The sequence below is a fragment of the Pinus tabuliformis genome, chromosome 2_1 (genome assembly GCF_031772625.1).
Source record: "Pinus tabuliformis cultivar Carrire ecotype Pingquan chromosome 2_1, CPIR1, whole genome shotgun sequence".
Taxonomy (NCBI): Eukaryota; Viridiplantae; Streptophyta; class Pinopsida; order Pinales; family Pinaceae; genus Pinus; species Pinus tabuliformis.
The window spans coordinates 488344083-488370254 of record NC_142299.1 but is presented as its reverse complement, the minus strand read 5'-3'; the positions used below and the strand labels follow the sequence as shown (position 1 = coordinate 488370254).

At 36.4% G+C, this 26172-nt stretch overlaps 1 protein-coding gene and 1 pseudogene across 1 annotated transcript; both read right to left on the bottom strand.

Annotated features, from left to right (window-relative positions):
* Positions 1-14142: 14142 nt before the first annotated feature.
* Positions 14143-14736, bottom strand: LOC149201038 (pseudouridine-5'-phosphate glycosidase pseudogene; annotated as a pseudogene).
* A 5630-nt stretch (positions 14737-20366) lies between these two features.
* On the bottom strand, positions 20367-25948 carry LOC149201037 (uncharacterized). Its single transcript, XM_089402851.1, has 3 exons — positions 25672-25948; positions 25275-25485; positions 20367-24370 (listed from the first exon to the last, which is right to left on the bottom strand). The coding sequence occupies exons 1-3, from the start codon at positions 25828-25830 to the stop codon at positions 20421-20423; spliced, it is 4320 nt and encodes a 1439-aa protein (XP_089258977.1). The 5' UTR covers positions 25831-25948; the 3' UTR covers positions 20367-20420.
* Between the last annotated feature and the right edge of the window lie 224 nt (positions 25949-26172).

The following is a 26172-nucleotide window of genomic DNA, read 5'->3' as shown; positions in this document are numbered from 1 at the left end:
GGGATTGTGACAATACAAGTTCTCAAAATACAAAAGCCAAAATTTTCCCATGGTATTGCTACCCTAAATTTTGATCGAACTTTAATTTATATAGATTACATCAGCTCTCATTTGTGTCAAACAAATAACAAAAAGATGTAGTTGCTGGTAACTGATCCCCATATTAAGAAACCCTTAAATGCTCCAAACCCTCTACAGGAAAATGAGAACAAGTCTTATGAGGTAGGTGTGCACCATTTCCTCTAACAACTGCAATGGAATATAAGTTAATCCTCTTGAATCAATCGTCCATCCATATCTGGTGCAGGATCCAAAGTAAGTGCACGAATATTGGGTTCATGTACCACAACCACTTTTGACTTCGAGTTAATGATCATACATTGCCATCCCATAAGGTAATGTAAATGATAAGTTACATGGAAAAGACATAACTTATTTAACCTTTTAATTAAGATAAGCATACATAATCATTTTCCCAAAAAGTCATTAACAGAAACGAAAATGCATGTAGAGAGGCCTTATCCAGGTTGTAAAACAGTGGCTAGGGTAAGGTAATTTTGGGTAAAAATAGGACAATTTCAATAACCAAAATTCCCCCAACCTCATCTTGTTGTGTGTCCTCACACAACCACTAACCTCTGGAAAATAACAAAAAGTGAAAATATTCCTCCTTATTTCTGAATCTGAATACTAATCCCTGAACCTTGTGCTTTGACTTGCTTCACTCAAGCCCTTTTCATGTGCTATACCATATTCTTAACACGAACTCTTAAGTGGGTTGCATGGAACCTCCATTTCCTCACATGTCTCTTCAGTTCAAACATTGTTTCCAATAGCTCTCCATCCCTAGTCTTTAACACCGTGTTATGGTATTTTATACACCCATTCAGAACTTTGAGTTCATAAACCTGTTGTTTCAACTTTTGAATCTTACTCACCTTCCTCTCAGGAGAAGAGTCCTTTAATTCCTCATTTCCTTTTTATTTTTCTTGCATCTTCACTTATTTTGTCACAAATGTAAGAGGAACATAATCCTCATGCCTTTCTTCCTCCTTCTGCTCCTGAATTCCTTCCTGTTCTACTTCTTGCCTATGGGTCGCCTTCTGTTTCTTAGCCCTCTTTATCAGGGATGCCAGAGGAACATCATCTTCATCTTCCTTATATTCTCAATTGGTAACTAAGGTGCCCATTTCTTCTATTCCTTCTAGAAGAGAACGATTATCTTGTACAAAAATATTTTCCATAGGGATGTCCAATGGAGGGTGTTCAAGAAAGCACAGTCTCTTTGAGAAGACTCAGAGACTTCAATGACCTCAACCTCAAATAAAGTGGCTGGTTTAGATATCTTTTTGCTAGAAAAGGCTTAATAACCTTTAAATAATCCTCGTGTGAATCTTTGGGGTGTTTCTGGCACCAAAACCTTATCCTTCACACTCTTCTTTACCTTCTACTTTATTGATTGGGGTGGAGTAGTCTTGAGTTTCTTATCACGGTCAGCTCCTTGTCATTGTTTCCCTTTCTGATACTGGACATCTTTGGATTTTTTGTTTTTCTTAGCCTTATTCCCTTACTGGTTCTTACCTTGAGCCGTATTCATAGCACTCCCACTCTGGTATGACTTAAAAAACTCCTCCCAAGTAGATCCCTTGTTTTCTAACTCTTTATTAACAATAATTTTTATCAATCCATTATAGTAGAGTTTAAAACTCACTTGATCCTCCTGACTCTTCTGCACACTTATATATATTTTTCCAAATTTTTTAACAGGAAATAGGGAAAATCAATTAATCTTCCATATTCGAAGTGCATCAGAAGTCGAATGTGGGACAAGTAGGTTATGGAATATCTTCCTTCACAAGTAAGGAATTTTTGTAGGATGTATAGTAGGTGTTGCCACTTCTCAATCATATCTCTTCTTTGCACACCTATCTTCCAATCAACCGTGCATTCAACCTTCATCAAGAACTTACACCATGCACCTTTTTCTATCTCTCCTTTCTTGAACCACTTCTCCCCTGTAGCAGGAAGCTTGGTGGCCTGTGAAATAAACTATTCTGTCACTTCAAATTTCAGCGAACCTACAATGATTTTTTTCCCATCAAAACTTCGTGCAAAGTCCTGGGCAATGGTGAAATCATAGCCATCGAACTTATACAGAAAGGAAAGAAAATTGACTTCCTGCAGAATAGTTAAATTGCCTTCATACTCCACCATTCCCTCCATCTCTTTGATAGACCAAGGTTCAATTTGAACCGATGCCATAACATCTACGATATTCTCGTAGCCTACAATCTTCTAGCCTATTCAAAAATTCAAAATATTTTTTTTTAAAGAATCCTCATCCTTGAATTCTTATGCAGGAATGGTTTTTTAATGCCACACGATTCATGTACTAGATATCCATTCAAAATATGTGTTGATTCACCACCCAGTTCACGGACTGGCATCATCTCATTTGAAATTTATATCACCCATCAAAGAAAATGTCGAGTTTTCAATAAAAAATTCAGTTAACAGGACAAAAGATTCGACATGATTTTTTTAAAATAGGTAAGGAAATGATGATTGGGAGTGGCAATTCAACCAGTTACAATTTCAAGGAATTGAAGGTAAAAAGCAGTCAGATAATATGTGGCAGAGGAGAAACCAACTTATTAATGGCATAGATTCTGATATAATGACAAGGAATGAAATGAACTTCATGCACACATTCAACCCTCATCATGACATTTTATGGGAATGGTAGTCACTTTTTATGATAAGGCCACCTAGGTCTACATTAATTCCCGCACTTTAATTAATCGTTTCCTTTTAGGCTTAACAATAATGTCACTTATGAAAATATAGGTACAAAGGCCATCATTTTTACACACTCTTATCTTTATTTAAAGAAATCAAACCAAAAAAATTCGAAATCAATTTACAACTAATTCTTGTGCTTGTAAAAAAAATTATGATAAAAAAATTCTCACACTATAACATGATTCCTGCACTGTACGAGAGGGTTCCTGTACTAAAATAAAACAATTATTGCTCTGAAGTAACCAATCATGCTGCCTCTTAAAATTATTGGGCTGGATCGCATACAAATTAGTTGCCAGGTTTAGGTGTCACCATGTTTTCAGTCTTGAATAAGGCTTTTCAAAAGCCATTAGAACCTACAAAATATGAAGGAAAAAGAAAAGCAGGACAGAGATATTATGAAGAAAGGGAAGGAAAATCACAAGGGACACTTAGAATAAGGTGGGTTGATCATATATGGATATAGAAAAAGAGGATAAGGGAAATAATTTTCATGGGTGAGAGCGAAAAATAGAAATCAGGACAGAAAATTCTGTGAAGAATAGGAGGGGCATTCAACCCAGGGAAAAAAAAGAAGCAATAGAGGGAAAATTCAGAAAAGGGACAAGAGGAAGGATAAAGTATTCACCTTAGATAGTAAATGTCTCCATCAAATAATGTTGTGTCCTAGATGAGTTAACTACAGCGGGAGTCTTGTGTTAATTGCGTAGAATTTGTCATGCCATTTTCCCTAAGTCATGCATAGAATTTTTTGCCAATCCTTATAGAAAAATTCAATTTCTTAGAGACAAATTAGCTATATATCAAAATTCAAGTAGTATCCATATTTATTTCCAAAAAGAATCTGCTTGCCAACAAGCCGGTTTTGAGGGAGACCCTTACATGATTGCGCCAGCGATATGATTTTTATTTATTTATTAATTTTTGATTTTTTTCCTTTTTTTTATTATTATTAGGAAGAGAGTAAATCAAAAAACTCACAGTAGGTTGGTATCCCCACCTACCATCTTCAAATATGATTTTTGTTGTATTTTTTGTATGAAATCCTCTTCAGTGGTGGCCTAAAAATATATTTTGAGCCTATGCCCATTCACCAAGAAAATGACTTCCCATCCATCAATGGTATTAATTTCTATCGCTCCATTCTCGAAAACTTTAACTACTTCATATGGCCCCAACCAGCGTGTACAAAGTTTCACCTTCAAATTTTTAAACTTCAAATCATAAAGGAGTACCTTGTTACCTGGCTGGAGTTGCTTCTTCTTGATTAAATTATCATGCCATTTTCTACATTGTTTCTACATCAAGATAGTTTGTTGAACAACATCTCTTCTTATTTCATCTTCATTCAACTGCAAAAGACATTATTGTTGTGCTTCGGAGAGATCCAAACCCAGTTGGACTGAAGTTATAAAGGTTTTAATTTGGAGCTAGATTGGCAACAGGACATGCTTCTTGTACACCAACTCATAAGGTGTATGACCCGTGTTATTCCTCCAGGTAGTTCTGTAAACCCATAATGCTTCTGGTAATCTATTTGCCCAATATTTTTTTATGAAGATTCATTGTTTTAGTATGGAATCGATTACCTTGTTTGTAGATTCTACCTAGTCATTTTCCTACGGATGGTATCGTGTCGATTTCCTGTGCCGAATCCTGTATTGATCTATAGTTCCTTTTACTAGATTAGAAACAAACTGAGGTCTATTATCAGTAACAATTTCTCTTGGAACACCAAATCGAGTAAAAATTTCATTAAATATAAAATCAACAATAACGTTTTTAGTAGCAAAAGGAACAACTCTAACTTTTACCCATTTTGTTATGGAATCTGTACAAACCTAGATATGTCTTTTGTTTAAGGATGTTGGGGCTATGGATCCCACAAAGTCAACGACCCATTTTTCAAATGGATCTAACATGACTTGAGGACACAAAGGCATCTCATCAGCTTGACCAAGTTGGCCCATTCGCTGACAAATATCACAATGCTTAACATAATGTTTGGCATCCCTAAATAAGGAAGTCCAAACGTAGCTAGTGTGAAGAATTTTATATGATGTTCTCTTGTCAGGAAAATTACCCCCATAAGGCTCATCATGGGAAACTCTCAAGATATCAAACACTTCCTCTTCTCTTACACATCTACAGATAATGAGGTCAGGTCCAATGTAGAAGAGGTCTCCTTGGATCCAGAAATATGAAGCACGTTTTTGAATGATCTTCTACCTCTCTCGAGTGGATAGGTGTGGTGGTGTTTTTCCTGTGACAAGATAATTATCTATGTGAGAAAACCATGGAGAATTTGTTGAATAAACAAAAATGTGTTCATCAGGAAATGAGTCATCTACAGGAACTACTTGGCCAGGATTATCTAATCTAGAAAGGTAATCAACTACTACATTTGATTTTCTTGGCCTATCGATTATTGTAACATTGAATTCTTGTAGTAAAAGCAACCACCTAGTTATCCTACCACTAGTTAAAGGTTTATTCATCAAATATTTTATGGCAAAATGATATGCATGTATAAATACTTTATAACCTGTAATATAGTGTCTGAATTTATTAATAGAAAAAACTACATCTAGAAACTCTTTCTCAATTACTGTATAGTTAAGTTTAGCAGATGACAAGTTCTTACTAATGAAGTAAATAACATAGGATTGTTGATTTTCTTCCTATCCTAAAGATGCACCAATGCATCTGAGGAAATATGGAATGAAAGGGACCAATTAGGTCCCCTCAAGACTTGTGCATGTACTAATTTTTCCTTCAAATTCTCAAAATCTCGCTGGTAAACCTCAGTCAAAGAGAAATCACTATCCTTAGCTAATAATAGAAAAAGAGGGGCAACTATCCTAGAAAAATTTTCAATGAATCTTTGGTAATAACCCGCATATCCAAGGAATCCTTTCACTTCCCTTTATGTTTTATATGCAGGAAAATGTGTAATAAATTCTATTTTAGCAAGATCTACCTAGATACCCTTATCAGAAATAAGATGGCGAAGGACCAACCTTGCTTTGCGCATCAATCTACATTACCTTTCACTCAAAGTGAGGCAGGCCTCTTGACACCTATTGAGCAATTTCTTTAAATTTTGAAGGGATTCCTAGAAAGAATTACCAAATATTGAAAAAACATCCATGTAAACTTCTACACACTTGAGGTCAACAAAAATAGCCAAGACTACCCTTTGAAAGCTGGTAGGAGAATTAAAAAGTCCAAAAGGAAGCACTCAATAAGTGAATGCACCCCATGGACAAGTAAAAGGTAGTCTTGTCCCGATCCTCAAGTGAGATTTGTATTTGGTTATACTTGTTGAAGCCATCTAGAAATGAAAATTACTTTTTACCCGCAAGGGTATCTGACACTTGATCAATGAATGGAAGGGGAAAGTAATCCTTGAGAGTGGATTTATTTAGTTCTCTATGGTCAATAAAAATACGCCAACTCCCATCCTTTTTCAGGATTATTACCAATGGAGAGATCCACTTACTATTAGATATAGGATAGATAATAGCATCTAAGAGTTTTTGCAATTCTTCTTTAAAAATTTCTCTTAGTGTAGGGTTCATTTGCCTTTGGGGTTGTCGGATAGGGCATGCACCCTCATGAATATAGATATGATGAGTATAGGTTTCACGTGGAATACCTTTCATGTCTTCATAACTCCATTCAAAGGCATCAAGATGGTCTCACAACAATCTCACAAGCTTCTCTTGCTGGGATGGGTCCAGGTCTAAACTAATGTATAAATATTTGCCTAGAATAATATCAACAAGAGTGGTGTTAGGCTCAAGAGCACTTGTGATAGATACTAGGCTCTGTAGTGGTGAAGGTGAGGATTGGGGATCACAGTTTTCTTGGAAACTTGGACTAAAGATACGATGAAGTGATTCAAAATTTTGCATAGTTTCGAAGTTGTCTAGAAAATCTTAGTTCACACCCTCCTCAACCAATTTAGTATATTGATGAATCAAATAAAAATACCGAGTCTCCTCATCACTACTATCATAATCCAACCATAAGGTATCTCGAAGCTCTTGAATAGATCTGGAAGGTGGGTACAAGGTGACCTTTTTCCTAGCATCCCCATGGGAAATATACATGTCACCTGAGCGACATCCTATATAGGCATTTGTTGTGGCAAGCCATGGTCATCCTAAGATCAAAGGGTGCCCCCAATAGGATTCTTTGGTTGTAACACAATAAAATATGTGGGGTACTCCCATGAATTGATTGAGACAACTACATCATCTAACACACCCTCCAGCTTGATTTTAGATCTATCAGCAAGTTCAAGCACAGTGGGGGTAGGACGAATGTGAGTCAACCGAATTTGTTCCATGGTTTTCCTAGTCATAACATTGATAGCTGCTCCAAGGTCTATTAACACATTGGGAACAAGGATATCACCTATCTGAACAGAGACCATTGGGTTTCCAGGATCAATATATTTCTCCATTTGAGCACATCCTATCATCAACTCAACGCTCTACCAACAAACTGGATAGTGTGAGGTTCAACTCTCTTCCTCCCTGGATTTTTAAGACAAAGTTCCTTAACAATCTTAGTACATATAGGAATCTCTTTTATAGCCTGCATTAGAGGGACCTTTATACAAAGTTTCCTCAACTTGGAAGCCAGGTTATACTCAGGAGTAGGGTCAACTTTCTCTATAACTAGTGTCTCTGGAAAGGGATTTTGGTTTGAATAAGAAGGTAAAGGTTCTAAGCATGTGGGAACATGCTGAACAATGACATCATTGTTTGAAATATTAGAAGCTTCCTCAATTTTCTCCTCAATAATCACCGTAGGTTTTTTTTTTTTTTATAGAGTTTATTACCCTTCCCGATCTCAGATGGAGGTCATTTACCCCAACTGGAATAGTCTGATAAATAGGCAAAGGGAGAAGTATTATAGAATGAATCATTTTCACCATTTTATTATTGGGGTTAGGAACTGGTTGTGCAGGCAATTGAGGTGGTCAAAAATGTGGTGGTAATGGCAATGGTGGCATAGATTGAGTCTGTTGAGGCAATGTTGGTGGTAATGTGGGTTGTGCCATAGGATAAGGTGCATATGACATAGGATATGACTATGTAGGCATGATATAGGAATAATGAGAATGTGGTGGTCCCCTCCATCCCTGTTGCTAAGGAGGAGGAGACTTCCCATACTGAGAATGATACCCATGCTACCAAGACTGAGGGTAGTTCGTGTTTTGATAGGAATAATGTGGTGCATTATAACCAGAAAAATATGATGCAAGTTCAGAAATCATACATATACTTACCTGTGGCTATGATTTCCATGCTCCCATAGCGTGCAATGGCTCAGGTCCTGAATGCTCTCCTTCAAATGTTGCTTTTCATCTTGTTATGGATGGGCATTCTTTGGTAGGATGTTTCCCTGCACATATTACACAACTATTAGCACTTTTAACATTTGTAGGACATTCACATAAAAGATGTTTTTTTATACATTTTGGACAATAATGGATAATTTTTCTTTCTCTTCTACTAATTTCTACTAAAATTTAAAGAATCTATCTATTTACTAACAATATACATAATTTCAGTTTTCGTATTATCCATTTTATTTTCCAAACAAATGATTATGGCATCTATAGATCCAAATATGTTATTTCTAGAATTTCTCTCGAATCCCTTACTAAATATAGATTGGTTTCATGAGAACTCCCTGCACAGGTCACAAATTTGATCATTTTTTTTTAGCAATATCTCCATGTCCCAACAAAAATTATTTCTAGAATCATTTGTAAGCCCTCGCAGAAACAAGGATCTAATAGTGCTTATATCAAATTTTTGTTTAGACCTTTGAAGGATATATTAGAACCTCTCCAAATAATATTCCAAGGCTCCTTGTGCAATAATAAAAATCTCATCCTGCATTTCTCTTTTCTTGCAATATCCCTGATATTTATTTAAGATTTTTTCCCAAGAGGCTATAGTATTTCCCCCCAACTCCATGAACCAGTATAAAGTTGAATCCTTGAGAGTTGCAAGGAAATTTTTTAGCTTCTTGGCATCCAAAGCATAATTATAACTCCTACATAGTATATCAAATTCAAAAATAAAGGAATCATGGTCTTCATGCACTTTACCATGAAAATGTGGAAGAAAATATGGTGGGATGTTCTTCATTTGAATCACTGCATGTGGATCCACAATTAGAAACCCAAAAGTAGACTGCTCCTCCGTAGGTTAGTTCTCACTCATCCCTTCAACATGCACATCTTCATTATCTGCCATTTTTTTTCCTTTAAACAAACCACTTCCCATAGATTGTGAAGGTTGACTGTGGTTCAGGTTTATCTTTTTAGTCCAAATAGTCTCCTTCTTCCCTTCTAATGGTTGTGAGATTCTTGAACTACTATCCCTAGAGTCCAGATGAATGGTACCTATGTGATGGGTTTGTGTCTGCTTGGAATTCCCACCTGCAACAAAAGGCCCAACATGAGAAAAACTTTCTGATTTATCAATATTTCCTCCACACTTCTTGGGCTTCAAACCCTTATCTCTCCTAGTCATACATTTTAAAATAAATCAATCCAGAAATAATTAACAGAACTGAAAAAAATATTATTAGAACAAATCAAATTAAATGTTACAACTAGTTAAAAAATATTTCTACATCACACAAATAAATTCCAATGAAATTCCTTCAAGCAATAGAATCACATTGCACTTTGAAAAAATAAAGTAGACTTACCTCTACTACGGAAAAGAAGAAAAACAAAGTTTTACTAGAATTCTCTTTAACGCCTCCTCGGCAAGGGAACCAAAATGTTGGGTTTGTGAGGTTGGTCTTCAAAGGTTCAACTAGTTCAACCAGTTCAATCCCTAACTCCTTATACCCTGACCTCATTGGGGACATGCAAATAAAAACAAATAAAGAGAAGAATGCTATTATACCACTAATCTAGACTTATTCAAGAACCCATCAAAACATAAATGTACACATAAACACAGAGATGAAGTAGAAATACAACTTCATTTCATCAATATCAAAGAACTAAAATATGCTTACATACAAAAATGGAAATAAACTAGCTCGGGCGAGGGTAGCTTATCTATGAGAAGAGATGTGGCAGCTACATGTCTCTGAACTGTGTTACAATGAGGCTCAAGTGCCTTTTTATTATTGAACAATAAGGGAAAACCCTAAACAACCAAAACCCTAACCCCATGAGATGGAACATCAAGAATTTGCGGACCTCGTTCGGGTTAGTTGGGCAACCAACTTCCTAGAGTCATAACTTGGTCATATTATCTATGTTTAGTGTATACAATACCTTGTTGGAAATATATATTCGAGTACTACAAGATTTTTTCCAAGCATGTTGTGGACCTCATAAAAATGTTGTTCAGGAGGTAAAAATTGCTCTGAAAGTTGAGGACTCGAAAAACTACTAAAAATAGTAAATGATGCTATAAACAAGGAAACTGATGAAACTAACTGAAGGTCTAGGTGGAATAGGTGAGTGGACACCAATATCCACCTGGATCGGTACTAGATTTAAACATATAAAACTACTATATATAATATTTATATAGAAAAAATGTTATAATGCAAATATGAATATTTTGACAATTTAAGTTATTAAAATGTAAAATGCAATTTTACAATTTCCATTTGTACATAAGTTATAAGTTATTGTTCTACATAATTTATAAGTTATTGTACATAAGTTATAAGTTATAAGTTACCTAGAGTTACTGCTTATCATAAATTAAGGAAATTTTTGCGTGGATTTATATGTAATTAAGCATTTTTACCAAGAGTTATTATCCACCATTACTTATGCATTTCTTATCACAAAAATAGATAAAAGTAAAAATTGAATAGCTCTTTCACTTCACATCTATTTTAAAATTAAAGTTACACATATAAAAGATAAAATTGCAGTCACTCAAAATATATTCTATTAATTGTTGAATGAGGAAATTACACACATATTTATACAATCAATAGTCTTAAGATAGGAATGCTATCTTAGACGTACATTAGTGTGGTTGAGAGATTCTCTCAACCACACACTAAACTAGGAGAAACTAAATTCCTATTACATAGGAACAAACTCCTCAAATAGAAAAGTACAACCATGGACAAGTAGGAATTAATTATTTCCAACTCCCCCCCTTAATGACTACTTGTCATAATAGTCAAATCCATCACCATCAGGCGAATTGCATGTACAAAACCTCCAGACACACAATCTGCCGCCCTCGGACAGGTCCACAACTTCTCTGATCCCGCGGATCCCTTTGAAGGTGAATTGGCGCGATCCTGAACATAAAACCCGCGCCCATTGGCGCGATTAATGGCCTAACAGACGCGCCAGTTGGCCTTCCTGGCGCTGCTGTCAGTGCGAAAAACGCCAATCCCCTTCTACTCAGAAACAAACCTCTGATTCCGAGCCAGGTGTTCTGCAGTCCACCTACTCAATTGAGCACAAAGATATCGTGTACACACAGCCACAAAGGCACGCTGACTCAACTCAGTCAAAGCTCAACACAGCCACGAAGGCGAGCTTGTCAAACAACGTGTTGACATCCACGATTCCAGCCACAAAGGCACCTCAAGCCACACAGGCGATTCAGCCACAAAGGCAAGCTGGCCACAAAGGCACTTCAGTCACAAAGACTATATAGATGGTTTCAGGCTCACCACCAACCCTCACATTCAGTGACAAAAGATGGTTTCAGGCTCACCACCAACCATAAACCATTACAAAGTGGTTTTAAGATCACCACGAACTTTCAGATGCCTTTAAAAATCTTACATCTGATTTCACATTTTTGGAGTTTCTGGGTACATACAATGACTATTACAATAACATGCTAGGGATTCTATTCCACTAACTCAAACAAACATCTACTTTCTTGTCCACCATAAATGTGTTAACCGCTGCTTTGCCTCATCTGTTCATGTTCACATCTTGGGCATTCTTGTCAAATAACTTCTTGGAACTCCATGCTTAACCTATCATTTGTTAGAGTCGCGAATTCTAACAAAATAACTTCATATTGAGGTCACGAATCTCAATATGTATACAAATTTCCAAGAAATGAATAAAAAAAAAATTCCATGTTAGCTGAAAGAAGTTCTTGTTCTTCACAGCACCAGCCCTTGAGCGACACCAGATTCTTGTGCCGCAGCTGCCCAATAGCCGCGAGCTCGGCCTCAAAGGTCTTCTCCAGGATGTTGCGCTTGCCGTTCTCGGAAAGACATTTTACGGCCACAATAGAGTCATTGCTGGGAAAAACGGCCTTGTAAACCCGACCGAATCCCCCGCTTCCGAACAGCTCACCCAAAACCTTGTCCACACTGTTGTTGTGTGAAGATCCAAGATCACAACACATTGCGTTCGATCTGATCCATGTAAGATTACTCACAACAGATCGCTCCACGCTTCTTCACAAACACGCAGCTCACCACAGGTTGCTCCAAACTTACTCAACAGAACACTGCCCACAAATCTCACGCAGCTAGCACTCCTGACACAGAAATCATCTCTCTCACGTACCCACGAAGGCAAGCGGGTTCACCACGACTCTGCGTCCCAAGCGAAGGCACCACTGATGAGCTTCTGGAAAGCTTTCAAAACGCTTACGGACTGTCTCTAATGACTGTATCTCTCCAATTCTTTGTTTTGCTCCAATAAGAGCGCCCACAATAGCAGATAAAACTGTGTACCAAATATACAGATCTAGAGACTAAGAGGACTGCTTGCCAGGGGGATCTGACCCTTTCTTGCTCTGGGGCTGAGCTTCTTGATCTGGCCATCCGCCATCATCGAAATTCTGGGCATAGCTCAGAGCATCGTACCTGAATTTCAATTTCTGGGTCACGGCCGATGCTGGCCCTTTGTCTGCCATTTTCCTCAGATGCGCCCTCAGCTTCCGGAATGAATGTCTCCAGCTGGAAGTATCGTACCCCAAAACCAGATCCTCTTCCCGAGCATTCACCATTTTTCTGCAAATTGTTTTCTTTGCAGAGACGATCCATCCCCAACTCCAGTCCCACCATTTCCAGAACGAGGTCTTTCTGTTTCCTTCCTCCATTGATCTGTTGCGGGGAAAGGACCATGAACTAGCCGATGAGTCCCAAGATCGAGTCCCCTCAGCACCTGATCTGTAGCTAAAGGACGAGGAAATCCATTTGAAAACCACCAACCAAAAAGGCACATATCTGAAGTAGTCACTTGGCCTCCACAGCACTGTGCATAAGGTAGAACAAAGACACATACTCCCTCGGTCCGGGAAGGGCCACAGCCGCATCCCCATTGGCAGCAGGCCAAGAATTCACCCCTCGTCCAACACAACTAGGATCTCTTCCATAAGAATTGAAATGAAATACATCTGGCGAGATCTTCAGCGGCCTGACTCCCATGTTGATGGGGCAATCGAACGCTCAACCTGATGTTTACTGTGCCAAAGAGATTGACACCAAACTCGTCGACTCCATTTTTCTCTCCCAATACACCATATCAGAGGAGGGTCATATCCAATAGAAACAGAGAACACATCAACGCCATCTTGAATCCCTGCATCCAATGCTGCAAGAATATCTGCGTCGGAGCATCCGTTGCCAGCCCAACAAGCTTTGTAAGCTGCAACTCTTGCATTAGGAGCTCCTCCTCTAGTAGTCCCTCGTGCATATCCATATATACTTGCGTTTTTCACAAAACTCCCTGCTGCTGTAGATAAAGTATGAGTTCCGTGTCCTTCGTTGTCTCGCGGAGAAAGAAACTCGCCTTCTGGGAGCTTCCAAGGCTCAGTTCCAGCTCGAGATCCCTTAGTGAAGTATCTGGCTCCAATCAATTTCCTGTTGCAGTGCTCTGGACCAAATGTTGTGCCATTTTGGCAGATCCCCTTCCATCGAGAAGGAACAGGACCCAGACCCTCGTCATTGAAACTAGCAGATTCAGGCCATACCCCTGAATCCATGTTAGCGATGATAACATCTTCTCCAAAATTTGTTTTTCTCCAGAGCGAATGTGCAGGAATTTGTTCATTATGAATTTCTAAGTCGAGGAATCCCCATGAACGCGTTGTGTGCAGACTTCTTACTCGGTTTACAAATACAGATAATACATGCGGGTGTTTTGAGAGAGAGAGTGCTTGATCTTCTTCAAGATTAGCAGCAAAATCGTTCATGCTTCTTGTGTATGAGTAGAAAATGGCATCCTTCGCTGCATCTTTGCTTCCTAATGCTGGTGCCAAAAGTTCATGATGAGAATCAACTACCAGTTGGTGCTCCAGAGTCTCATCAAGCTGTCCTCCCAGGTACACCACATAAGACTGTTTAGTGCCCAAGGCCGAATGTATGAATGATAATGAGCACACTAGTATAAGGAAAATTGCTCTCTCTGCCATGGCGCCAAAGGGGAATGTTGCACAGCTCAACACACTCACAGAAACTATTCAAGGCACCACTTCTCTGGAGAATTGACACGACAAGGCGCCTTGAAGCCACTTCTTCGGGTAAAAAAAATGCCGGAAACTCTTCACTATTATATGCTGCAACAGTCACCCCTTGTGTCTCCAGGTATTCAAGAGTTCTTAAAATGTCCAAGATTGACTTGACACCAGCACAGACAACAGCCACTGGAGTCCTTCCAAGCTCAGTCAAATCAGAGGAAATATCCATTGAAATCTCTCCATGTCGATGAACTCCTCCAATACCTCCAGTAACAAAGATAGGAATTCCAACCTTGGCAGCAAAAAACATGGTTGCAGAAACTGTGGTAGCACCATTTCCTCCTATCGCAACAACATATGCTATGTCTCTTCGTGAGGTTTTCAAAGCTTTATGACCCAATTTAGCAAGCTCCTCTAATTCCGCCATGGTCAAACCTATATGAGGAATTCCATTCAATATCGCTATTGTTGCAGGAACAGCTCCATTCTCCTGCGTTACAAAACTCCTCACAAGAAACGGATCCAAACTTCATGAGAAGATCCCTAATCTCCGCAACATAATCTCCTCACGGCCTAGCAGGTCCATACGACCCTCAGCGACTCTCGGTTAATTGCCACGATCTGCTCCACGCTCTGCTCCACAGATCCACTGCTTTTGATCTGATCCTGCCTCCTTCACGGCTAGGTCGAAGGCAACTCCCCACCGCCGATGCAAAAGATGCCAAACAGATTATTTAAATCTCTACGCAGATAAACCGCGATCCACTACGAGCACGTGGTTGATTCGCTGCAGCCTCACGGTCTCCACCTCCACTGCAGTCTCACGGTCTCCACCTCCACGTAGATCGATGAAGAAAACAGATTCACCACACTGCCACTGTGCTTTCCAGGGAGCTGGTTGCCAATGCAACCTCCACGTTGTATAATCGATGGTGGACAAACTCAAAAACTAAAAACAAATATTTCTCAATTATCTCCCTCAGCCCAGGAAGGGCCAAGCCCAGGAGGGGCCAGGCCCTCACGGGCTCTGATACCAAGATAAAATTGCAGTCACTCAAAATATATTCTATTAATTGTTGAATGAGGAAATTACACACATATTTATACAATCAATAGTCTTAAGATAGGAATGCTATCTTAGACGTACAGTAGTGTGGTTGAGAGATTCTCTCAACCACACACTAAACTAGGAGAAACTAAATTCCTATTACATAGGAACAAACTCCTCAAATAGAAAAGTACAACCATAGACAAGTAGGAATTAATTATTTCCAACTATAAAATACAAATAGAATAAACTAATAATTATTAATTATGGATTATTTATGAATTTATATAATTAAAGTAAAAAAATGATGATTCACACTTATTAATATATATTGATGATTACATTATATAATGATTACTATTATTATGTTATAATTATTTATGATATTAGATTCAATATATATTAGATTCAATATATATTAGATATCTTTAAAATCCATTCATAGAAGAACAATGAACGTGAAATTGTCTTAATTCATTATTACTTCTTGCTTTTCATCTCATGAAATGGAAGTGTGACTAGTAACTCTTGCAATGAGCTTCCACTTTATTTTTTGTTAGGAAATTACCAAATTGAAACAACTACCAATATTTTTTAATTAAAAAGAAATCACTAAGAATACAATAATTCAATCTAACTATGGAATCTAATTATGGTGGGGGACAATCCAACCTAAAATAGTTCAAGTTTACTTTCATTTACAAAATGAGCAAGTCCAAGAGGGGATTGTTGTAGATTGTACCAAACAAAGATATAAAGATATTTTATTAAATTATTAGATTGAAATAACTATCAATATCATTCTATTGTGTTTAATTGATAGATTTCAATTTTCGATCTATTAAGCATGGGAAGGAATCAAGTATTTGGAGGTGTAAACATATTTTTGAGTATAAAATTTGAGGAAAGTTAATAAATAAAGTATTTGGAGGTGAAAATATCTATTTGAGTATAAAATTTGAGGAAAATTTTTCTCCTCAAGATATTTGATCCCAATGCTTGATAGATCCAGAGTTGAGATGGATCTAGGTTCATCTAGGTTGCAAGAGCATATTGACAAAACTTGAGGTGTAATATACAACCTAATATGGAAAATATATTGTAATGAGTGCGAACATTTTAATGTCAACTCAATAACAATTTAGGATGGGAGAGATGTTCAAGTGTTTGGAAATGAATGTAAACATTTAAATATCCATTCAATAGAAATTATTTTCAAAGATTATATACAATTTTAAATATAGAATTTCATATGACTATTCTTTATATCATATGAATTAATACAGACAAATAAATATGTACTTATCTAAACTAATGTATTTACTTATAATTAGTGCCTATCATAATTTAGGCAAGTCTTTCCATCAAAATTGGTAGGTGTTGTATGTAATTAAGCATACTTACCAAGCGTTACTACCCATCATTATTTATGAATTTGTTAACACAAAAATAGATAGAAGTAACAATTTGATAGTTACTTCACTTAACATCTATTTTAACAATAAAAAAATCATATATAAAATACATATAGAATAGAATAACAATTATTAACTATTTACTAATTTATATAATTAAGTACAAAGAAATGATCATTCACACTTATATTACATTATATAATTATTATTTTAGAACTATTATCATATTATAATCATTTACGATATTATGATAATAAATTTAATATAAGCTAGATATCTTATATGATATTAAGTTAGATATTTTACATCCTATTAAGTTAAATAAGTGAGATAAAATTGTTGTATGTCTTGGAGAAGAAGTTGATACTTTAGTCATGGAATTCATGAAGAGTTTGTGAGGAATGAACTTCAAAATGATAGAAAAAGATGCAAAGTTGTTATGTTAATATTATTAGATTAAATAATGTGGATTAACTTTAATATAGTATTAGCTTTAATATATATTAATGCATTAGGTAGGAGAGATTTAATATAATATAATATAATTATTTTCAAAAGGATATAATCCTCTCTCTCAGCTTGAGGGTTAGAGTGAGGGTGAATACATAGTCAATGCATAGGCACAAAGTCATTACATCAATAGTTATCATCATCATATCACTCACAAAGAATCAAATCTGGAGGAGATAACATCCATTCTTTCCAACCACCCATGTTAACCCCAATTGACAATAATATAATGTAATATTATAATACAAAATATTAACATTACAATATCATATTATATTAGACATAGTACTATAACATTAAAATCTTTAACATATATTATAATTTATAAAACTAAAGTATTATTTAATATTTAGCATCATATTATACAATATTAGGTTTAACATCATATGATGTTATATAATATTGAACATTATTACCATAGAGAAAGAGGAATTAAGGCTTTTACAAGAGTTAAAATAGGTTGGATTTGAAAATCCATTAAAGTCTCAAAACAAATAAAAAACAAGATATAAAAAATTATTGAAATTTCACTAAATTAAGGGGTAAAGGCATGTGTAAGTTCCTAATTTGAGTTTAGATTACTTTGCCATTTAATATTTTGTTTTTTAATTGAAAAATATGCATTGATTTTAATGTCAATGTTGATTTATAATATTATTTTATTAAATGCATTGATTTTAGATGGATCGTTTGTACTAGATGCATTGATTTCAATGCATATGTTAGTTTCTCATATGATGTAACTAGATCACGATATGCATTGCTTTGAAAGTATTTAGATTAATAGTGTGCATTAATTTAAGTGTATGCACAATGTAATTATTAATGAAATGCATTATTTTTTGTGTTACAATGACCATCAACCTTATCCATATTAAATAGAAATGAATAATAAAGAGCCTAGATCCATCTTAATCATTAGTCTAGATATATATAAAGTAGAAATGAATGACAAAGAGCAAGTCGACAGATAAAGACACAAGAAATGAAAACTAAGGATGCACTAATTTTAATATAGCTGTCAATTTGTGATCTAATGTGAATAGATGAATGATGTGCGCTATTTTCAAATTAATTAAATTAATAGTGTGCATTCATTTCAATGTATGTACAAAGTAATTATTGATAGTCAACATTGATTTTTATGTTACAGTAATCATCAGCCTAGATCCATATTAAATAGAAATGAATAACAAAGGGCCTAGATCCATCTTAAATAGAAATAAATAGAAAAGAACAAGTCAATAGAGAAAGGTATAAGAAATGACAATTACTAAGGGGTGTCAACAAGAAAGGGAGAAACAATGAGTATATCAACAAAGATAGTTACAACAAATGACAATTGAACAACGGCGAGAACAAAGAAAGGAAAAAATTGAACAACAAAAATCATATCCAAGAGAATATCAAAGAGCATATCAACAAAGAAGCGCACAATAAATGATGATTGAATAGTGTTAAGAGTAAAGAATATAAGAAAATGCACAATGAAAAGGATATCGACAAAGAAAACAACATTCGACCAACTCATGCATAGTACAAGATGAAAAAGAAAATCATGAAAAAAGAGGTATGAAAGATATTTATGCCCAAAATCAACTTGTAACTCTCACTGATATGAATATTACACATCGAAAATTTCATGATAGGATTTATCGATTAGCGCAAGTTCAAATATGTCATTTGTGTGAGTGATATGTTGGAATTCAGGGGTTTAATATAAATATAGACCTAATGTGCATGAGATGTATAAGAGCAGGAACTCATCATATTAATCTTAGATATTTAACATATTTAAAATTATTATATTAATATATATTAGAAAAATTTTGTGTGGTTGTGCATAGCTAAAACCAGCCCAGATCCATATTAACTCCAATGAAGCACCAAGAGGGATCAAATCTCTCAAGCTACAAACCTTTCCTCAAGTTTTGCACTCAAAAAAAGGTTTGCACCTCAAGAAATTTGATCAATCTCAGTGCTTGATGGATCTAGCTTAGTAGCATTTTGAGGATTTAAAAAAAAAAATCTTAATACATTTAATCCTCCGTGATACTTAATAAATTCCAATTAAAATGGATCTTTAATAAAATAATATAACAAATTATAATTTTGCTAATGTTTATTAAAAATTTAACTGATTTTCATCTACACTAATGAAATATCATTAAGATATATTGACTAAGTGCTTGTAATTCTGCGAAACAAATTAACTCACTCCGTCTCTTTTTCTATGTATAAACTTTTATTGTTTTACTTACTAATGTTTTACTATTTAATGGGAGGGTTTAACATAACTTAGTTGTTAACTAACCATAGAGACTATCGTCATTTGATGCTATCTACAAAATTGAGCTAATTCATTACTATTATCGGAGGAAAACAATTTCACTCTCTCATGATCCATAAAGGGCAGGTTTTCACTGATGTTAGTGATGATGATCCATAAAAAGGGTAGGCTTTCCCTTTTACTAGAGATGATGGCCCATAAAGAAATAGGCTTTCACTCCTTGCTTCTTAATCTTAAAAAATTAACCTATTTCCTTGAATGAAAAACAAAATACATTTTGCCATTTACCATTTTACACACTAATACTAAATGCTTTTAATCTTAAACAATTAACCCATTTCCTTAAATGAAAAACCAGATGCATTTTGCCTTTACCATTTTACACACTAATGTTTTGCCATTCACATTGTTACATGGCTATTTTAAGATCAACCTTTTTTTCCAATCTCAAACATAAATACTGTTGTGTTATGTGATAAAAAAAAAATTCTCACATTTTGAATAAAAACTCATCTCAGGTTAAGTCCAAAACACATGCAACAGGACGGTAGCTGGGAGAGCATTTCTACTGAAAATTTGTTTTCCAATTATGGTATGTCGGAAGATGTTTGTACTATGAACTCTTTTGTAATTATATTTGAAATTAAATTTACTGTGAATTTCGGTGAGTTTCATGCGTTGTATTTTCCAATTTTATTAGCAGATTTTTTGATCCAATAAATGTTTTATAATCAGTAAATTTAACAGTTACATTTTCTTGGTGGAAACTCACTGAGTGGTGCAGATCCTACAACGCAAATGTGAGGAAATTCACTGACTGGTGCAGATCCCACAACCAAAATGTGAGTAATTAGTAAGCATGGAGTTTCGTTGGAAACCCCAGCTTTGTTAGGTTAAAATTAAATTAACTGTGGCTCACCTTCTGCCCCATAAAGGCTCAAGACAATAGCTCCTACAATTGACTTCACCGTCTCTACATCCAAATCACCACTGCCATTGCCACTGGAAGGAATTGATGAAGTTGTTTGCTCTGATTTTCCACTTACTACAAAATGTTCCATAAGTTCAGGACTACCAAGTAAATCATCCAGCTTCAGTGGCACCATCCCACTATTTTCATTGCCACCGAGAAATTCTGAAGTAATCAGCATTTTGAAGTGGGCATCACCTATCAGCTTCAGAAGATACTCTGTATCTGTATCTATTGTTGCCAATGGAAATGACAACCTCACCAGCTTCTTTTTCATACTCTCGGATGCAGATTCTTCCATATTGGCTATTGCTTGTTTAAACAAAAACAAGCTCGTTTCCCATCCTTGTAGACAATCTAGTGAAAACAATCCAGTTGATTTCATTGGCTTAGCTGGTCTCAAGATGCTTTTCGTGTCCCCAGAGCTACATCCATAGAATCCTCTGGCTGGTTCTGATGGAAACAAGCTTTCATTCATTTTAGGAAAAATAGATGACAGGAAATGTTCATCCTCTACTAACAGTTGCAAGTTTTTGGACTGGAGCATGTAATTTACTGCATCATCATCAAAACCTAAAATACACCCTAACTTAACCACCTCACATAAACCTGCAACAAGATCAGGATGCTCGGGCAACAAGCCAGCTGAAATCACCTCTGCAAAATCAGTTGCTAAGGACATAGTTTCCTTTTGATTGTGTGGATCAAACTTTTTGATCAAAATTCGCTTCTTACACTTTTCCCATCTCACCAGACTGGTTCTTCTTCCTTTAAACTTATCTTCCACACCATTTTCTGTTGGTACTGAAAGTGAGTACTCAACTGTAAATGGTTCAGTAGCTTCATAGATAGTAGACTCAACAAGAGTACTCACACTTTGATGCCTTATATCAGGTGGAAATTTGGCGAAAGGGTGTGCAAGATATGCTAAAATAACTCTGTATAGTCCTACTCCGACCATCCCCTTTCCTGCAGGAATCTTTTGCAAAGAGATGTCATTTGAAACAGAGATGTCAACCTTTTGTGTTGCTTGGGATATGTTCCGAGCTCCAAGATGGATATAAATTGAGAACAATGAGTCCAATGGTATGTTGGGATCAGAAGGGTTAGGATGCCATGCAAATTTTGTGCTTGCAGAAGATCCCATGAACAACTCTTTCAACTTCAAGTCATCAGGAATGAAGGTTTCATTTGGGGCACTTAGCTGGATATCTCCAGAGCTTGTGTAAGCTGGCAATTTAAGAGGTCCTCTTTCAAGACATCGCTTTATTTTATCAGATAATTTGGTCCAGTGTTTTAAAATTTTTCTCCAAACTAAGCAGCATTCTGTTGCAGAAACTTGATGATCACTGGATACCCAATCTAGCCACAGACTGCAATAATGTCCAATTTTGGGATAAAGAGACACACCAAGAGAACAAGAAAAGAAAGAAAGTAATTCCTCTTCATAGAAGTTGTCCAGGATTTCTAATCTACGGTGAAAAAGACCATCTTCATCATGAACTAGACACTGCTTTGAATCCTTCCATTCACCCCCAAGTCCACCATCAAGCGGAATCCTTATTTTAACAGAGCTACTATCGACAGGCTTCCATTCAAAGTTATGAAGATATTCGTAAAGTCTGGTTATGACTGGCAATTCCGTGTGCATTTGGATATGTTTGGCGATAACATCACATCCTTTCCCAAACTCAACCACCACTCCCATCTGTTGGAGGGCCCGCTTGAAATCATCAATGGGTTTGCCGTAGAATGAAATATCAATGAAGGGAAGGTCGTTTAACTGAAAACCAGCAGATTGCCATTCAGAATTGAATAAAAAAGACAGGCTAGGAGATTGGTACCCCCAATGTGTTTTTAGCCATTTTCCTTCAGTTATGCTCCTTTTGAACTCTTCAGGGAACGTCTCAAGGCAGTTTACTGTCAAATACTCTATCCACTGTAAGAGCAAAATGACTTTCTCTTTATCAAGAGGAGAGGAAAGTCCAGGCAAGGCAAGATCTGGTGGTCTTAGAAATGGAATATCCACTGCTCCAAGCCCATTTCTGATAAATGGCTCGAGATTATCTGCCCCTTCCAGCCCATCAGCACAGCGAGGTGGTTTTAGATAAGCCCTTGATAGGGAAACTATCTCATGCTCAGCCCATGGATTGCTTTCAAATAGCTTTGCCCACTTACTCATGGATGCGGGCACAAGTTTTTCTTTGAAACTATTCACTACATATCCAGAGTCATTAACTACTGGCAAATCTGCAGATAAACTCTGAAAATCTCTCCAGTCAATAAGGTTGTTGGTGTAGGAAAAATACAAAAACTGAGTAACAGTGACAACAAAATTCCTACTCTTTGAAAGCTTAGCTTGCTCTATGAGTTTCTTACTAAAGCTTGCCACAGAAAGCTCAGTGATCTGAGTGAAGTTATTCAACCATCCTAGTAACATTGAAAGTCTTTGAGAATCCAATTTTCTCATGGCCATTTGCGTGCCACCAGGCATGAATTTGAAATTTACCACACGTCCAAATTCCCCACTCCATCTTCCCAGCCATGAAATATGCCCCATCTCAGAGGAAACATATTGTGTATGGCTATTTGATATATCTGATAAACTAGCCCATTCCATGTTGTCATTATTAACAAACTTAAAAAGAGGAAACTTTTGGAGAGAATTTGAAATGCCTTTCTCCCAGTATTGAGCAAGAAAGCACAAAAGCTGCACATATAAATCATCTGATAGACTTGCAACCCAACCAGAGCTGTGAAGAAGGCAATGGGAGTACCACTGGTAAGGCACATATCTCACCCCCAAGAATTGCAGGATGTGTGAAAACTGATCCTCCTCCATGCAGGAATGTACTATAAATACCCTAGTTGACAATAGAAAACTAGGACTCTCTAAGCCACTTTCCGAAGCATTATCTAGTATGTCTCTGAAGCAGGGAAGTATTCTGCGAGCTTGTTTAGGCACACAATAAGCATTATGAGACGCACATAAGATTACTTCTTCTTCCTTCAGCTGGGTCTGAATGGCAACCCTGACTCGTCTTAGCTCCAGACAAGAGGGAATATCAGCTGGCAAGTACCTGAAGAAATGTGCTCTGGACATTGGAGGAGCTGATTCCACACTGCGCAAAAGGGAAGAAAAGGCAGAACAAAAAGCTGATGGAATGCAGTTGAGTATTCCTTGGTTCCACTTACTATCAAAAATGATGCTCTCCCTGGAAGTAACAAGTAAGAAATCTGCTTGAATTACAAAGGGAAATCCAGTGACCATTTCTGTGGGGAGGAAAGCATAAATACCAGCAGCCATCTTATTTCCGGATCTGTTGAGGCGTTCATCGAATGGGAAAGCCAATGTTATTACCCACATGTCCATGTCTTTCCTCTCCTCTATTCTGCTCTGCTCCTGCACAGGAAAGCACTGCCTCCACATATAATAACTGCATTCATTCCTTGTGTCTTCATTTTCTTGTGCTGAAAGATGCAAAGTGAATGATTGACTGTGTTCATTTTTGGTAGTTTGAAATTCTATTTCTCGGGAAACACAGATTGCATTAACCCTGTTCTGTGCGGAATTCTCGTTATGTTGACGAACAGATAGCTTTCTGATTTTAGACATAAACAAAATTACTTCAGGATGAATACTAGCCAGCTGCTCTTTCACAGCATCAACCTTCTCAGGCCGCAAAGGCAGTATCATAACAGTGTTAGGAAGCTCACAATCAAATAATTCTTGGAGTCTTGGTTCTTCATCTATCCATTCTGGAACGATATATCCAATTCTAGTTCCAGGTGGAGGTATCTCATTAAACCTTATCTTATATCCATTGCTGAATATGTAAGGCTGCTTTGTTATCAAGAAAACACTCTTAAATCCAATCCCTGCAAATTTATAAACCCATAACATATTTTATCAGCCATGACCTGTTAAACGCAAACTGTGCAAATTTAGAAATACACGAAATTTTATTTAAACATCATAACATATTTCATCAGCCATGACCTGTTAAACCCAAACTGTGCAAATTTAGAAATATATGAAACCTTATCTGAACGATCAGGCCTAGAAGAATATCCCGATCACCCCAAATATATTTTTGTGTAAAACTTGAAACCTTATCTAAACGATCAGGCCGAGAAGAAGATCCCAATCACCCCAATTCTATTTTGTTTTCACAACTTATTTCATTTAAAGAGCCATGACCCAAAACTCTTAAACCCAAACTCCGCAATATAGCACATTTTATCTAATTACTGCAATTTGATTATGTCTCTTAAACCCAAACTCTGCAATATAGCAAATTTTATCTAATTACTGCAATTTGATTATGTTCTGGTAGCATAATTAATCTAAACAACGATAACGGTATAACCCAATGCTAGCAAGTTTAGATATATATATACAAAAACTGCCAGGCTAGAAAAAAACTGTCAATCACTCCAACTCTCTTTTTTCACAGATATATATCTGGAATATAGCCGCCTTTTACATCAAAGTTCATGATCTGATTTGTGATAATTGACTTGTGGTAATTGAATCCAGATAGAAAGATCGCAATCGTTCATCCCAACAATCCGAGATAAACCCAATTGACGCCAATCACCCAACTCTATTATGTTTTCATTACACATTTGTTTTAAACAGCCATGACCTAAAGCTCTTAAATCCATCTCTGCAAATTTAGAGAGATATATAAAGGTTTATTTAAAAGTCGTGGTGAAAAAGGGTCCCATTCACCCCAAATTCTATTTTATTTTCTGAGTACAAGTTTAGAGAAATGATTACCTTTCTCGCCAATGTATTTTCCTTGTCTTTTGCCCTTCTTGGTGGATCGTCCAACGCTGCAGAGAGATTCTATGTTGCGCCTGGTGAAGCCTAATTCATTGTTAAACACCAACAATGTAACAGAGGCACCCACACCTGTGACATCTCTGGTTGTAATTATGAATTCCAAGGAAGGTTCCACATTTGGGTCATAATCATTGTCCTCTGCATTCTGAGAGATCACAACCCACACTAACTATCTAGTATTTACCATTAGCCATAGCTATAGCCATAGCCAAGCAAATTTCAAAGTACTATTTGCTATAACCATGGCCATACAAACAAGCCATGGCTATACCATATCTAAGAAGATAGAAAGTGGAACTTGATTTTAGATTAAAAGAGAGAAGAATTGAACCTGAATAAGTTCCATAAGGAAGTGCACGTCCTTTGTGTAGAGTTCAGTAGATAAATGTTTCACAGCATGATGTAAATCTTCTATGAGTGGATTTTCCTCCCTGCCAATTGAAAATTTGTGCATTCTAATTTCTTCAATGTGGTCTCTGGGCGTTGCCATATTGATTGACAATGGAGCTGAAAAAAAATCCTTAATGATACTCAATAGAAGTATTCCCCCAAGTAAAATTGCAGAGTCAATAACTTTTCGAGGAGGTCGAGGAAATGGAATGGTTTGATAAAACTAGACATCTAATTATGTTACCGCCTTCATTTAGCTTCAGTCTTAATCGAATCAAACTTTAGTTCGATAGATCACTTTTCGCTTGGGTTGTAACATGAACTTTTTCCGATTCCTTCCTTTAGCTTCGAGGCGACGTAGAGCACAGGGTTAGCTTTTGTGAGTGTCAAGTTATACGAAATAAATTTCCATGAGTTTTTGTCAGAAAGATTTCCTGGAGTT

What these genes read in the sequence shown, in the direction of transcription:
- LOC149201037 (XM_089402851.1), bottom strand. Translation starts at nt 25,830, where the DNA reads ATGGCAACGCCCAGAGACCACATTGAAGAAATTAGAATGCACAAATTT. An exon ending in TCCTTATGGAACTTATTCAG is followed by an intron (nt 25,486 to 25,671) that starts GTTCAATTCTTC and finishes GTGATCTCTCAG; the next exon opens with AATGCAGAGGACAATGATTA. An exon ending in AAAATACATTGGCGAGAAAG is followed by an intron (nt 24,371 to 25,274) that starts GTAATCATTTCT and finishes ATAAATTTGCAG; the next exon opens with GGATTGGATTTAAGAGTGTT.